The sequence below is a fragment of the Alternaria viburni genome (genome assembly GCF_023758015.1).
Source record: "Alternaria viburni strain BMP 2772 chromosome Unknown scaffold_5, whole genome shotgun sequence".
In the NCBI taxonomy this organism is placed as follows: domain Eukaryota; kingdom Fungi; phylum Ascomycota; class Dothideomycetes; order Pleosporales; family Pleosporaceae; genus Alternaria; species Alternaria viburni.
The window spans coordinates 1490009-1502483 of record NW_026055774.1 but is presented as its reverse complement, the minus strand read 5'-3'; the positions used below and the strand labels follow the sequence as shown (position 1 = coordinate 1502483).

Sequence of the window (12475 nt, the reverse complement as noted above, 5' to 3'; positions counted from 1 at the left end):
GGGCAGCAAAACGTTTGTGCGTCATAAGCGGCAGGCGCTTCGTCGCTTTCTTTCTCGCTTGCTGTTGCTATGACTTACGAATGACTCAAGAGTGTTCTAGAAGCTAGTTTGTTACAAAATTCACATATGTTTGCAAACAATTACGTGCATCGCGCATTTACCCATCTCTCGAGTGTTGCAAGTGTTTCAAGCACCCTTACTGACGGATGTTACCAGATTGCCTGCCACACCCATGCATGGTTACGAATCTGTGCCACACCTGCGTGCCACACTTCCGCTCCCATGCAGGTGCTTCGCAAAGCAATCTAGACCTTGCGCTCTGGCACGTACAGACGCGTCACCGCTGCTTGGAGCTACGCGATATCGATACCCACCAGCGCATGCAGGCATGTACACTAAGTGCACCATGACACCCTTTCCACCCCGCCAAGCCATGCAGGCATATACTATTACACCGTATATTCCGCTCTGTCCGCCAAGCTAGCCATTTTCTCCCCACCAAGATGGAGAAAAAGCGAGCTTTTCGTTGTCGTGGCCAAAATCTCAGTTTGCCGTCGGTGAAGGATCCCTTTCTCGCCGAATGTCGTGTCCAAGCTCTCGTGACAAGTGCATGGACAATGTCACAAAGTTTGTTGCTTACTCGAAATCTGGTTTGCGCCATGAGTAACGTCTGCAGATCTTCAGCTGCCGGAGAAGTCCATGAACCCTAAGTGATGTGAAGGGGAAATAAACCTGCCCCAAGAGGAACAAGCACACCAAGCCTGAGATCAGCGTGCTTGATCTTCTCGTGCTGCAGGGCATCGATGGTTTGGGTGATAAATATCATCATCGCGCTTGAAGATCTGCTGCTACTCAAGTTTGTACCTTACTTCACAGACCAAGTCATATGTCTCGACATTGTGGTACACTTGCGATCATATGACTACAATTTTGATCAAGCACTATAGTGAGTGGAAAGTATCAGGCGTGGAGATCAGCAGAGCCGTAACGACAGAGCCAAAGAAATGTCGCATCGCACCTGATCAATTTCGACAGCTTTGCCTCACGAGTAAGGAGAGACAACAGTACCTATATTCGACGCACGACACGCAGGGACAATGTGCACAGCCTCTACGCCAACGTCACACATTGACAAGCCTTCAATATCAACACATAAGCTTCGCACCAGTGTCGCGAAACAAGCAATTTGGCAGACCAAGCAATTGAAGCGCAGAGATCAACCTGCCAGCTGGAAGGTTCCATCACTGCACATCACTCTCGCCGAGTGAGGGGTTCGCATCAAGGGATTTTATCGGTTGGGTTTTGATCGGCAGAGAAATAAAGTTCGGCATCAACGGGGAGCGACGATCATGACGCTCGGTGCAACGCAAAAGCATATGAAACCAAAGACTGTGATTTTAACGTACAACCGGCAAGACGATTGCTAGTGTACGATGTTACTGTAGCCGCTCTGGATAGACAAGCTTTGTGGTAGTAACGGATCATTGTATTCGTTTTTTAGTTTATGTGAAGACTACTCAGTGTAGTAACCGAAGTACCTTGACCAGGTCCGCTGTTACACCCATGGCAGTGACCTCGCCGCCAGCACCGGCACCCTGGATGATGAGCGGGTTGTCGCCATATCGCTTTGTGTAGAATGCGATGATGTTGTCGCTTCCCTTGAGTGCCGCAATAGGGTGGCTTGTGTCGAACTTCTCCAATCCGACCTTGACCTTGTTGTTTGGTACGTCGACGCTTCCTACAAATCGGATGACCTTGCCTTCCTTCTCTGCCTCTGCCTTAAGCTTCTCCATTTGGTCGTCGTATTGTGGGAGTTTCTCGAGGAACTCGTCGCCGGATGAGCAGGACTCGAGCTCCTTGGGGATAAGAGACTGAACGGGGAATGATGTTGGCGATTCGACCTTTAGGCCAGCGAGACGGGCGAGGATGGTAAGCTTTCGAGCGACGTCTAGTCCGTTCAAATCGTCGCGAGCGTCGGGCTCAGTGTAACCCTTCTCTTTGGCTGATGTTACCTCAGCTGAGAACTTTCCACCTCCACCGCCGAGAGGCTGGAAAGAGTTGAAGAGGAAACTCATGGTTCCGCTGAAAACGCCCTCAATCTTTGTGACTTCGTCTCCGGTCTCGACCAGATCCTTCAGTGTGGAGATAACAGGCAGTCCCGCGCCGACGGACGACTCGTGGAAGACGTAGCCACCAGCACCATTTCCGTTGCTCGCGGCATCAAAGATCTGTGTCCACAGGCCATAGCTTCCTGAGAAAGCTTTCTTGTTTGGCGTAACAATGCTGATTCCCTTCTTCAAGAAAGCAGGGTAGCTATCTGCAACGTCCTGGTTGCTGGTGTTGTCGACCAAAACCACCTTGCCAGGCGCTTTCTGTAGGTACTCGCAGAGCTGTGGGAGCGGCAATGTGGGGTTGGAAGTGTTTTGGAGCTCGGATTCCCAGTTGGAGAGGGATTTGTAGTCGGCGTGGTAGACAGCCTTCTTTGAGGTGCTGAGCCAGATGAGGGAGAGGTAGTACGGCGACGAGGGCGATTGAGAGAGACGTTTGGAGAGGGCAGATAGTTGGGAGAGGAAGGCTTTGCCGACGCCGCCAGCACCTGCAGTCGTTAGCATCAAGTATGTATTTGGGAAGATTATTGCGCGTACCGATAACGGCGATGAATACTTGACGAGGTAGAGGCATGTTTGTTTGTTGTAGTCAATTGATTGTGCGAATCTTGATGCTGAGGACGTGACGTTTGTGTCAGCTCTCAGGACACAATGGGAGGATATCCAGACTTGAACAGAGAAAGATTGCGGCTCGCGGAAAGCACGGTGCGGCTCTCAAAGGTACTGCGATGTGGGGTTGGTGAATCAAATGTTAGCCAGGTGGGGTAGCTCCTGAGGTTAGTGACGCAACAAGCTCAGAGCTCCGAACATCGCCGCCGCGCCTACGCGCTCAGCACGCGACTGCCACCACCCAAATTGACTTTCATCACCAACCCCACCATGTCCTCCAAAGACGCCCATCTCTACGGCGTGCGGCCCAAGGGACGCGCAAAGGCGAAAGAAATCTCCAGCTCGAGCAGTCTCGCCTTCTCCTCGACTCTCTCCAACCTCATCAAGAACTCTTCGACGGAACCGAACAAGCCCACCGCGGGCCGCGCACGACCACAGAAGGAAGACATCTTCAAGACACACAACAAGAACGTCAAGAAGCGCGCACTGAAGGACCTGGAAGACACCGACTTTACACAGAAGCACCGCGGGCGCACAACCGAGGAGAAGGGCGAAGATGAAGTCGCATGGAAGCGCACGAAGCGGCGCATGGAAGAGAAGGCGCGCTTGTATGATGCCTTGAAGCGCGGCGATGTAGAAGATCTCGACGACAAATACGGCGTCGACTTTGACCGCAAATGGGCTGAGCAACAGGAAAAGGGCGAGGCGGAACACGCCAGCTCATCCGAGTCGGAAGAGGACGAAGAGGAGGAACTTGTAGAATATACGGACGAGTTTGGGCGAACGCGAAAGGGCACACGTGCAGAAGCTGCCCGCGAAGAGCGTCGAAAGCGCACCCTCGCCGCCGACGAACCCGACCGCTTCACCGCGCGGCCCAGCATGCCCACCAACATCATCTTCGGCGACACCGTACAAACACACGCCTTCAACCCCGACGAGACCATCGCCCAGCAAATGGCTGACCTAGCCGCCAAGCGCGACAAAGAACTTACGCCGCCACCCGAGGTACACTTTGACGGCAGAGCCGAGGTCAGGCAGCGCGGCATGGGCTTCTTCAACTTTTCCAAGGACGAGGAGGAACGGCAAGAACAGATGAGACGGATTGAGAAGGACAGGGAAGATACTGAGCGCGTAAGGCAGGAGCGCAAAGAGGCCGTGGAGAAGAGAAAAGCCATGGTCAGAGAAAAGAAGAGGGCCATACAGGAGAAGAGGAGCAAAGGGCAGGCGGAGAAGTTTCTGGAAGAGCTGGGCCAGGAGCTGTTCAAGGACGGAGAGACTGAAGTGGAGGACAAGTCGACCGTCGCAGATGAGGGCAAAGAAGCTGCGTGAGCCGCAGTCTTGCCATTTCACATTCTACTATGATACCCCAATACGAAGCACACCTTCTCGGTCGAATTGGTGCTTGCGGTCCTGTACATCCCCGTGTGTTGGTCTTTCTATTTCCCCCAAAAATGTTGCTAATCTCAGAATGTCTGAGTGTACAGTCGTCGCCGTTGGTCTTGCTCGAAAACGCTCTGGTGCCGCTTAGCTGGCGGTCCAAATTCGTCGTCCAAGGCCTTTCTTAGACTCTTACGCCGATCTTCACTCTTGTGCCTGCCTTCTACTCTCTCTACCTGCTTCAGACCCCGCCTTACTCTCATATCCTCTGTCTGTATTACAGACGCCTTGTAGGTTGCGACGTAGGGCCCATAGATGGCTTGGAGTTCTGGGCGGTCGAGCCAATTGAGTGCCTCATCGGCATCCATGATAAGCACACTTATCCTCGCAATGGCGTCTTTCGACAATGGCCTCTGAAGCGTCTTCATGGAGATACGGAATGTGTCCAGCGGATCATAAAGCACTAGGGGTAGCTTGAGATATGAGGACAGGGCGCTCCCTCCTTTGGCGATGATGTCCTTTCGTATAAGCGCTCCTGAGCGGAGGTTGAAGTGGTATGCGGATGTGGAGAGGAAGCCTTGCACGTTGGGCTGCCCGTATAGAATTGTTAGCGCATAGTCAATTAGGCGTTCGCGGATCGCCATGTCGTCGTCTCGGCTTGACTTTGTATGACTCTTTTCTCGTTTGAAGCGCTCGGGGTGGAACGTGATGATGGCAATGCGACGAACTGTAGTTGGGCTGTTGTCGTAGTACTCTAGCATTGCTCCCGGGATTTCTGCTTTGTAGCGTTGGATGCCGGACAAATATAGGACCTTTGCTGTCCTGCCTCGCTCTTTCAGGTACTGGCAGTAGTCCCGGAACGCTGTCCCTCCTACTACCAAGAGGACTCGAGCGGTAGACTTGTCGAGACAGATAAACGCAAAAGTCTGCCAGTATAGGCGAAGCTGGTTGGGTACGCTGTCTAGGACCTTTCAGAGAGACCAATCATCCGCTTCCTGTCGAGGCGTCGGGAGAAGAGGTCCACCATAAACACGCCGGTTGTGCGAACATTAGCGACATTGTATCCGAGTTTAATCAATAGCACAGCGATGGACTGGTTGGACATATCATTGATAGTGCTGTACGACATGTGAAGTGAACTTGTCGGGTCGCTTGTCGGGTAGGAGTTCATGACCATCAGCGGGTCTTCCGGCGACCCGAAGGGCTTGACAAGGTAGTCCGGCCGCATGTCTAACCCCGTGGTAGGGACCGACGACAATGCTACTCTGCATTCATCATGTGACGCCTCTGCCCAGAGGGCGTCGACGATGGCATTTGTAGAGGGCCATGTGGACGGCGACTCCAGGATCTCAGGGATGTGCAGAGGTGGCGCAGTTTGCATGTGCTTTTTGATCGATCTCAATAGCTCTGCAATGTCTGGCGATGCTGGAGAGAGACCAGGGAATGAGGCGGACATCAATGCGATTACTTGGTCTGGCGAGAGCTCTTGGTGTAGTGGATCTATGCGAGGCGGTTCTAGGTCAGAGTGAGACGTTCCTTGGTGCTGGTCGGTTGGGTCCTCATCCGAGTCTGACATATCCTCATCCGAGTCTGACATATCCTCATCCGAGTCTGACATGTCCTCATCCGAGTCAGGCGGCCCTTGGTGCTGGTCGGTTAGGTTCTCATCCGATAGCTGCTGGTACAGCGTCGTTAAGAGGTTCTGGTACATGGGCTTGTCAATGCGATCGATGGTTGGGAGGGCCTCTTCAATCTCTTGGATCTCCCGCCGTATCTTAGCATTCTTGTTGGGCGCAGTCGGGCATCGGAACTCGATATGAATGTTCATCCTCTTCCGGGTCCGAAAGTTCCTGCCGCAGTAATTGCACTCGTGGTTGGGAGTAGACCTAAGTTTCTCCTCTACGGCGGGCAATGCGTGTACCGCTTTATTGTGTTCCTTTAGGCTCACTTTGTCGTGGAAGGTCTCTGGGCAGATATGGCAGTCGAACGTGTTGCGAATACTTACACCCTCTGAATTTTCGCGTCCTGTCGTGGTTGCCTAATTTCCTTACGTTGCCCGCTTGCGACGCGGACCCGGTGGCTGCTGACAGGCTATTCGATCTCGTGCCATTTCTCTCGTCAAATCATACCGTCTCGACCACATTCAAGGTGCGACAGGCACGTAGAGCTAGCTTTCCACGTATGCAGGAACCAGTTGTACAGTCAGAGGCGTAACCAACGGGAGACAACATCAACGTCGAGCAGAGCAGCAGCACCACCACGCGCCGCTACAACCGCCGGCACTCGGAGCCTCCTGTTGCCGCGCCGTGAATATTTGAACCTTACGAGACGCCAAGGCCATCAGCAATAGGTACAGCCCTGGAGTAATACGGCTGATACGGCTGAAACGTGTCCGAGGCCGGTTTATCAAGCCTGCACACCCGACACCAAAACCTAGTCACAGCTTCTCCTTCAATACCATACGATCGCAACACCAGGCCACGCACATCCAACGCTATAAAAGCGACCATATAGGAAACGCTCGTCAGTCGTCCGGCTATGGGAAACACAATGCACTCATCGCATGCCGATGCCTCCCAGCTAGCGGGCTGGAAAGCGGCAGCGAACACTGGTGTCATTGCTGTGGCCATTATCATCCTCATCGTCATCTTTATCGATCGAGTGGCATCGAAACCGAAACCATACCAGCTGTTTCCCGTCTGGGCAACACTTGAGATTGGGTTAACTTCGCATCTTTTCTCCGAGAACGGATTGGGTCGCCGTATTCTGTGAGTACCATGAAGCTTTATTCATATAGAGATAATACTCATGTCCGCGTTTGTAGAATGTTGCTGCGGCGAAACAGTGGATCTCTTGTTGGGCTCTCATCAAAACACCAAATACTCATCGATTCGCCGCACATCACACGGTTGATGGCAAAATCCATCTTAGATCCTTTGCCGTCTCAGTACACCCTTCTCGTCCGTGTATTCGGTGGCGTAGACTCACTGCAATTCAAAGAAAAGCTGGACGCTTCAAACAGGGATCTACGAACACCCATCGAGAAAGTCTTCATGAACGAGAACGCTGCCACTGCTGCTTTGGAGAAAGCCTGCATACCCGAAAAAGTGAAGTCCTTCGTGACCTTCCAGTCTAATCCTCGCGACATGGAGTTGTGGGAGCATTCGGCACAAATTCGGGTGATCAACCCTGAATCCAGTGGTGTTGAGAAAGTGGAGGCAAATTTCCAAAGCTTGGTTCGAGACTTTGGTGCCTGCATCGCTATCCCACAGCTATACGGTCGCGATTTCCTCGATCGATATCCACAGGCACTAGAGGATCTGTGGAAGTTTGATAACGATCTCTTTCCCCTTTTAATGATTGGGCTGCCACTGTGGGCTCCTTTGAAAGTGTTGAAAGAGGGTCTCGCTGCGCGGACCCGTCTCATCACTGAACTCGAGGCTTTGTATCGCCGAATCGACCAGCACCAGCAGGGAGATCCTGTCGATTTCGACGCTGATATGCGCGACGTCGGTGAAACAGCATTGGGAAGGAACAATGTCTACAGGAGGGAAGGTTGGTCCTTCCCTGAGCGTGGTGCTGGAGACCTTGGACTCCTTTGGGGTCAGAATGCGAACACGCAACCACTCCTCTTTTGGCTGTTAACCTACGTATATTCCACGCCCGAGATCTTGGAGCAACTCCGCGAGGAACTGACCCCATATGTTACGATGTCCTCGACCATCCCCAGAGAATTGATATCGCTGGATATGCGAGGCTTGTCAAGGGATTGTCCGTTGCTGAAGGCGTGTATTTACGAGACCTACCGTCTTGTAAACGAACCAACGTTTGTTTCCCCATTCGAACTTCATGTGAGACATTTACTGACCTCGTAAACCCACATCTTAGGTCCATTAGGTCTGTCGGTTCAAGCTCAGTTCACGTTACGGACGGAGAATTGAGACATGAACTCAAGCCAGGTACATTTGTGTCTGTACCTTATTCTCTGGTGAACCGCGATGCTTCCATCTACAGCGATCCCGATAAGTTTGACCCTGGACGATTTCTGGAGCTGGACCCGTCATCCGGGAAGCTTACTGCTCGATATGGACGACTGAAGCCATGGGGATCTGGCTCTGCAATCTGTAAAGGAAGGATATTTGCTGAGAAGGAGATCGTGACATTAGCTGTTGCTATCATTGCAATGTGGGACGTTGGCCCAGCGGACGGGGCATGGAAGCTTCCGGGCAAGGTTCCAGGAACCGGAGTTAGAAAGCCGACCAACGACATACGTGTGGTGATTACAAGAAGGGTGTAGCGTACAACATAGTCAGAGTAGTATGCATGGAGCATGAAAGATATCACCATCACAGTCTTTGCGGGTATTAATATTTCATTTCTGATTACATTACTGCCTCAGCCCCTCGTCCCAAGCAACAAACGTTTGATGTCGATAGTCCGGCATACACTTCACCTTTGCTGGAGGTGATGTTTCCCACTCGATCTTTGTATCTCCTTCATTGGCAACATGCTTAGATGTATAGCCTGTAGAGATAGAGGGACGATGTTAGCATATGTCTCATATGCACTTCGTACAGTCAAACTTACCTTTTAGGTTTTTTATCTTCTGAGTTGCCTCATTGCTGCGCCACGAAGTCAGTAAATGCCTCATATGCAGTTCGTACAGTCGTAACTTACCTGTACTCGACATTAACGCTTGGTACTACAGCAATCTTGCCATAGCCGTTGAACCACATGTCCTTGGCGAACAACTTCGGCTCGCCTTGGAAACACTCGCCCTCCTTATGCGCCCGAAACTTGATCTTCTTCTCCATGAGCGGTTTCGCGGTGAAGGCTGTTATGCCGTTCCAGCATGCGAACACCTGGAATGGTTTTGAGCTCGACCAGCGCGCGTGTGCCTTAGGGTCATTATGGAAGAGGTTCCAGGCATTATCCCATGATCCGTCTTCCGGGATATTGAAGAATAGGTCCCCAGTCATTCCTAGAAATGGGTATACTCAGTCAGTATATGTCTCACATGCACTTCGTACAGTCAAAACTTGCCGCGAGCGATCTGCAGAGGTAGAGATACGAAGTCAGTATATATCTCACATGCACTTCGTACAGTCAGAACTTACCCAAACGTCATAGAAAGTCGGGTTGTCACCAACGTATGTCCAGTCCATGGCACATGTCTGATCGGCTCCCTGGAACTTCCGCTGATGTATTATTTCCAGGATGTCTTCCATACACAAACTTATGTCGTTGGAAAAAATCACCGTGGTGTCCTCGTCGTAATGCTCCGGATGTGCGATAAGGTCTCTCACGGCTAGGTTGCGGAGCTTTGCAAGGCCTTCGATACGGTCTCCTCCTTTGGCCAAAGGGTTGATGTCGCTCGATTTGAAGTGGTATCTAATTCCAAGGAGCGCCATGCTAGCGCTGAGCTGGTTAAGTACTTCAAAGGTGCCATCGTCGGATCTTCCTTCGACTATGGAAAGGACGCAGTTCTGTGGCCCGAGAAAGTACATGGTTTCTACGATGGAACCAATCAATTGCGGAAGGAGATGGACACATTGATGTAAGTCCAATGCAAAGAAATATCGTGGGAGTCGCCCGCTTTGGAGGGATCCAGAAGAGCCTCCTCCCAAGTAGGCATAACGATCTTTATTGAATGGAGGACATTCTAAGCCCGATTTTGAATCCGATGGTGACAGGATTGAATGGATAATGGCAGTGATATTGTCGTTTGCTGATGGCTCAGGACTACCGTCGCTGTTATCGACGCGCTCGGGAGGTTGCGGGGTTGTTGGAGGATCAGCCACAGGAGTAGCTGCAGGAGACGGCTTAAGTATTCCAGTGACGATGGGTTTGATATGCGATAGGTTAAGGAACCCAAATCCAGCTATAAGTAAGAAGATGACACTGAGCAACGCGATTGCCTGCAGGAGCGATCGCAAGCTCCGTGAAAATGCTGCCATTGTAGAAGTCGAGAGTGGCGAGGAGGAAAAGGACCGGGGCGAGATCGAGCAACAGTTGAGCCGCTGAAGTCGGTTCGAGGGGCGATTCCTGAGTGACTGGAAGTGGATGAAGTTGGCGCTGCGAGACTGCGCCGCATCCTGCAGAGTGCACGGTGCATAGTTGCGGTTTCGTACCGTCCCGCGTGGGAGATGAGTAGGCGCTTAGCAAAGGCCGCGGGGCACGGCAACCAATGACGCACCTCGGCAGGCGGGCCCAAGCGTTTATCACAATAACGAACGCGCTGGAACGGCGTCACGCACTGGCTGCCAAGACAAGCTTCCACGCCAATTGCCGATTGCACCTCTCAGTGCGTCTAAATACCCGTCTTACTCAGATAGCGCCACTCTCTACTCTCGGAAGCCGCCTGCACCCTAAAAATATCCCGACATCTTCGCCCCATGAAACAGTGGCTGCATAGAGGTAGTACAGACAATGGCTCATTTCGCGCGCCCAGCGACTGTGGATTTGCGGCACGGTTGGGGGATGCCATAAACTGCGTGTTTCTTTGTGTCGCAGGTACCCGTATCTCTTCTTTCGTCTATTGCTCTACGCGTCGTCATTCGTTTCAACATTTCACTTTGAGAGATGTTCAGGTTGATCATCCTTGTCGTCTTGACCTCTATGGAGCTGGTTTCTCCAAGCCCTGCCATAATTCGCAGCCGAATCGGGCCCTTAGGACCAAACGCGACAGAGCTAGCATCTCACGCTCACGAACGGATGTTTGAACGACAAGCCTTCGCACCTATCACTACTTGTGGCTACGTTGACGGCGATGCCCAGAGTCCTCGAACTGCTGACCCCGGCTATGGATGCCGTGTCGACACCGCGAACGGCCTCTGGGGATTTTGTCCAACGAGTGTGATATCGGCCAAAGACTGCGGTTTAGCTGGCATGTGCGTAGATGAGCACTCTTGTACGGCTGGTTGTGGAAGGCTATCTGATCGATCAGATATCACCACCTTTTCTTGGTCAGTTGCTCCATGGCTTCAGAGATAGTGCAAGGAGGCCCTCTAACACAGTGTTCTAGCGAAGCCAAGCAGTTTTGTTCTACGGTGCTCTTGATTAATGGCCCAGATCAATCATTCGAATACATTGCCTGCGGAAATAAAGCGAGGACAGACAGTCTTCTCGCCGTCCCGAACGCGGTGGAAGCAACGACAACATCCGCTTCCAGCACGAGCAGCAGCATCTCCCCTGTTGCTTCAACATCGCCACCATCGAACTCCGCTATCCAGAGTACCACGCCCCTCACTTCGAGCGCCAGTATCTTATCCGACTTACCTTTACCGTCATCAACATCGAATCCGACAGCCCCGGCTTCCGAACAAAAGTCAACAAGCATTGGGCCGATAGTAGGAGGAGTGGTAGGAGGGCTCACAGTGATCTGTTTGACTATCCTTGGTGTCGTGCTCATTCGGAGGAAGCGTGGTGCTACAGAACCGACGGTACAGCCCCCAGGATACATCTACGATCCTCACGATGACCTCACACACAACGCTGAATTGAGCACACACAATTCGCGATATATACAGAAGGGGTATCAATGGGACAGCAGCCATGGTCCAGTTGAGATATCTGAAGGACATGCTGTGAATATGGTGCCTGCTGAGCTGCCGGGGAAGGTGTGATACCCACATCGTGTTAGGAACGTAATGGAGGGCCCCGGGAGATGATCAACCAGGCCGCGGTACGATAGTAACTGAAGATACTGAGAAATTCTTATAGTCAATAGATAACTAATGCTAACGATGGATGAGATCTTACGCTTGCTTAAAACAGGCCGCAAACTCATTCCAGTACACTCAAAAATATCATACAAAAGATTCCACGGTGAAGCTCTCAATCTGGAGTACGGAGGACCACACATCAATTGGGCGGGTTGATGTTCAAAGCGACTGGCACCTAGCATACTGGGTTGTCACTATCATGTCGTGATATTTGAATGCTGTCATGGAAGGTCAACATAGCGAGTACAAGATCGATGTGCGATTGATATGTAGACAGTATGCACTGTGGGAGTCTTAACCAAGAGACTTAGGCGCAATGGAAATCGGTCGTATGGACAGTCTGAGTTGAATGCGGGCCTTCTCGCGAAAGCCATCAGATTTGACCTCATTGTACTAGGATAATCCCAGACTAGCGACACCTAGAGGGGAAACGGAAAGCAATGCAACGGGCTGGCAAAGCGATCGCATGACTGTCAGTGTCGCTTTCAGTATGACTGCTTTAAACAGTCATAATAGAGGGCAGGTTGTTACTCTGCGGGAGTCAACGCTGGTGACATTGTGGTACATGCGGGACAATGAGGCTGTGCGAGAACACAAGTGACTGTGCCGCAACTTAGAGCTCAGGATACAGGGAGAACAATGGGGTTGCGTACCGCC

The 12475-nt window shown here is 51.8% G+C and overlaps 5 protein-coding genes across 5 annotated transcripts; 2 read left to right on the top strand and 3 right to left on the bottom strand.

Moving 5' to 3' along the window:
* Positions 1–1517: 1517 nt before the first annotated feature.
* On the bottom strand, positions 1518–2682 carry J4E79_003398 (uncharacterized protein; the record flags this gene model as incomplete). The annotated part of the gene is made up of 2 exons (XM_049352292.1): positions 1518–2596; positions 2646–2682. The coding sequence occupies 2 exons, from the start codon at positions 2680–2682 to the stop codon at positions 1518–1520; spliced, it is 1116 nt and encodes a 371-aa protein (XP_049213763.1).
* Positions 2683–2987: 305 nt separating this feature from the next.
* Positions 2988–4046, top strand: J4E79_003397 (uncharacterized protein; the record flags this gene model as incomplete). The annotated part of the gene is made up of 1 exon (XM_049352291.1): positions 2988–4046. The coding sequence occupies one exon, from the start codon at positions 2988–2990 to the stop codon at positions 4044–4046; it is 1059 nt and encodes a 352-aa protein (XP_049213762.1).
* A 134-nt stretch (positions 4047–4180) lies between these two features.
* Positions 4181–5922, bottom strand: J4E79_003396 (uncharacterized protein; the record flags this gene model as incomplete). Its single annotated transcript, XM_049352290.1, is given in 2 exon segments — positions 4181–5051; positions 5063–5922. The coding sequence occupies 2 exon segments, from the start codon at positions 5920–5922 to the stop codon at positions 4181–4183; spliced, it is 1731 nt and encodes a 576-aa protein (XP_049213761.1).
* A 722-nt stretch (positions 5923–6644) lies between these two features.
* Positions 6645–8035, top strand: J4E79_003395 (uncharacterized protein; the record flags this gene model as incomplete). The annotated part of the gene is made up of 3 exons (XM_049352289.1): positions 6645–6862; positions 6919–7865; positions 7983–8035. The coding sequence occupies 3 exons, from the start codon at positions 6645–6647 to the stop codon at positions 8033–8035; spliced, it is 1218 nt and encodes a 405-aa protein (XP_049213760.1).
* Positions 8036–8605: 570 nt separating this feature from the next.
* On the bottom strand, positions 8606–9601 carry J4E79_003394 (uncharacterized protein; the record flags this gene model as incomplete). The annotated part of the gene is made up of 3 exons (XM_049352288.1): positions 8606–8618; positions 8772–8956; positions 9212–9601. 3 exons carry the CDS (start codon positions 9599–9601, stop codon positions 8606–8608), a joined length of 588 nt encoding a protein of 195 aa, XP_049213759.1.
* Between the last annotated feature and the right edge of the window lie 2874 nt (positions 9602–12475).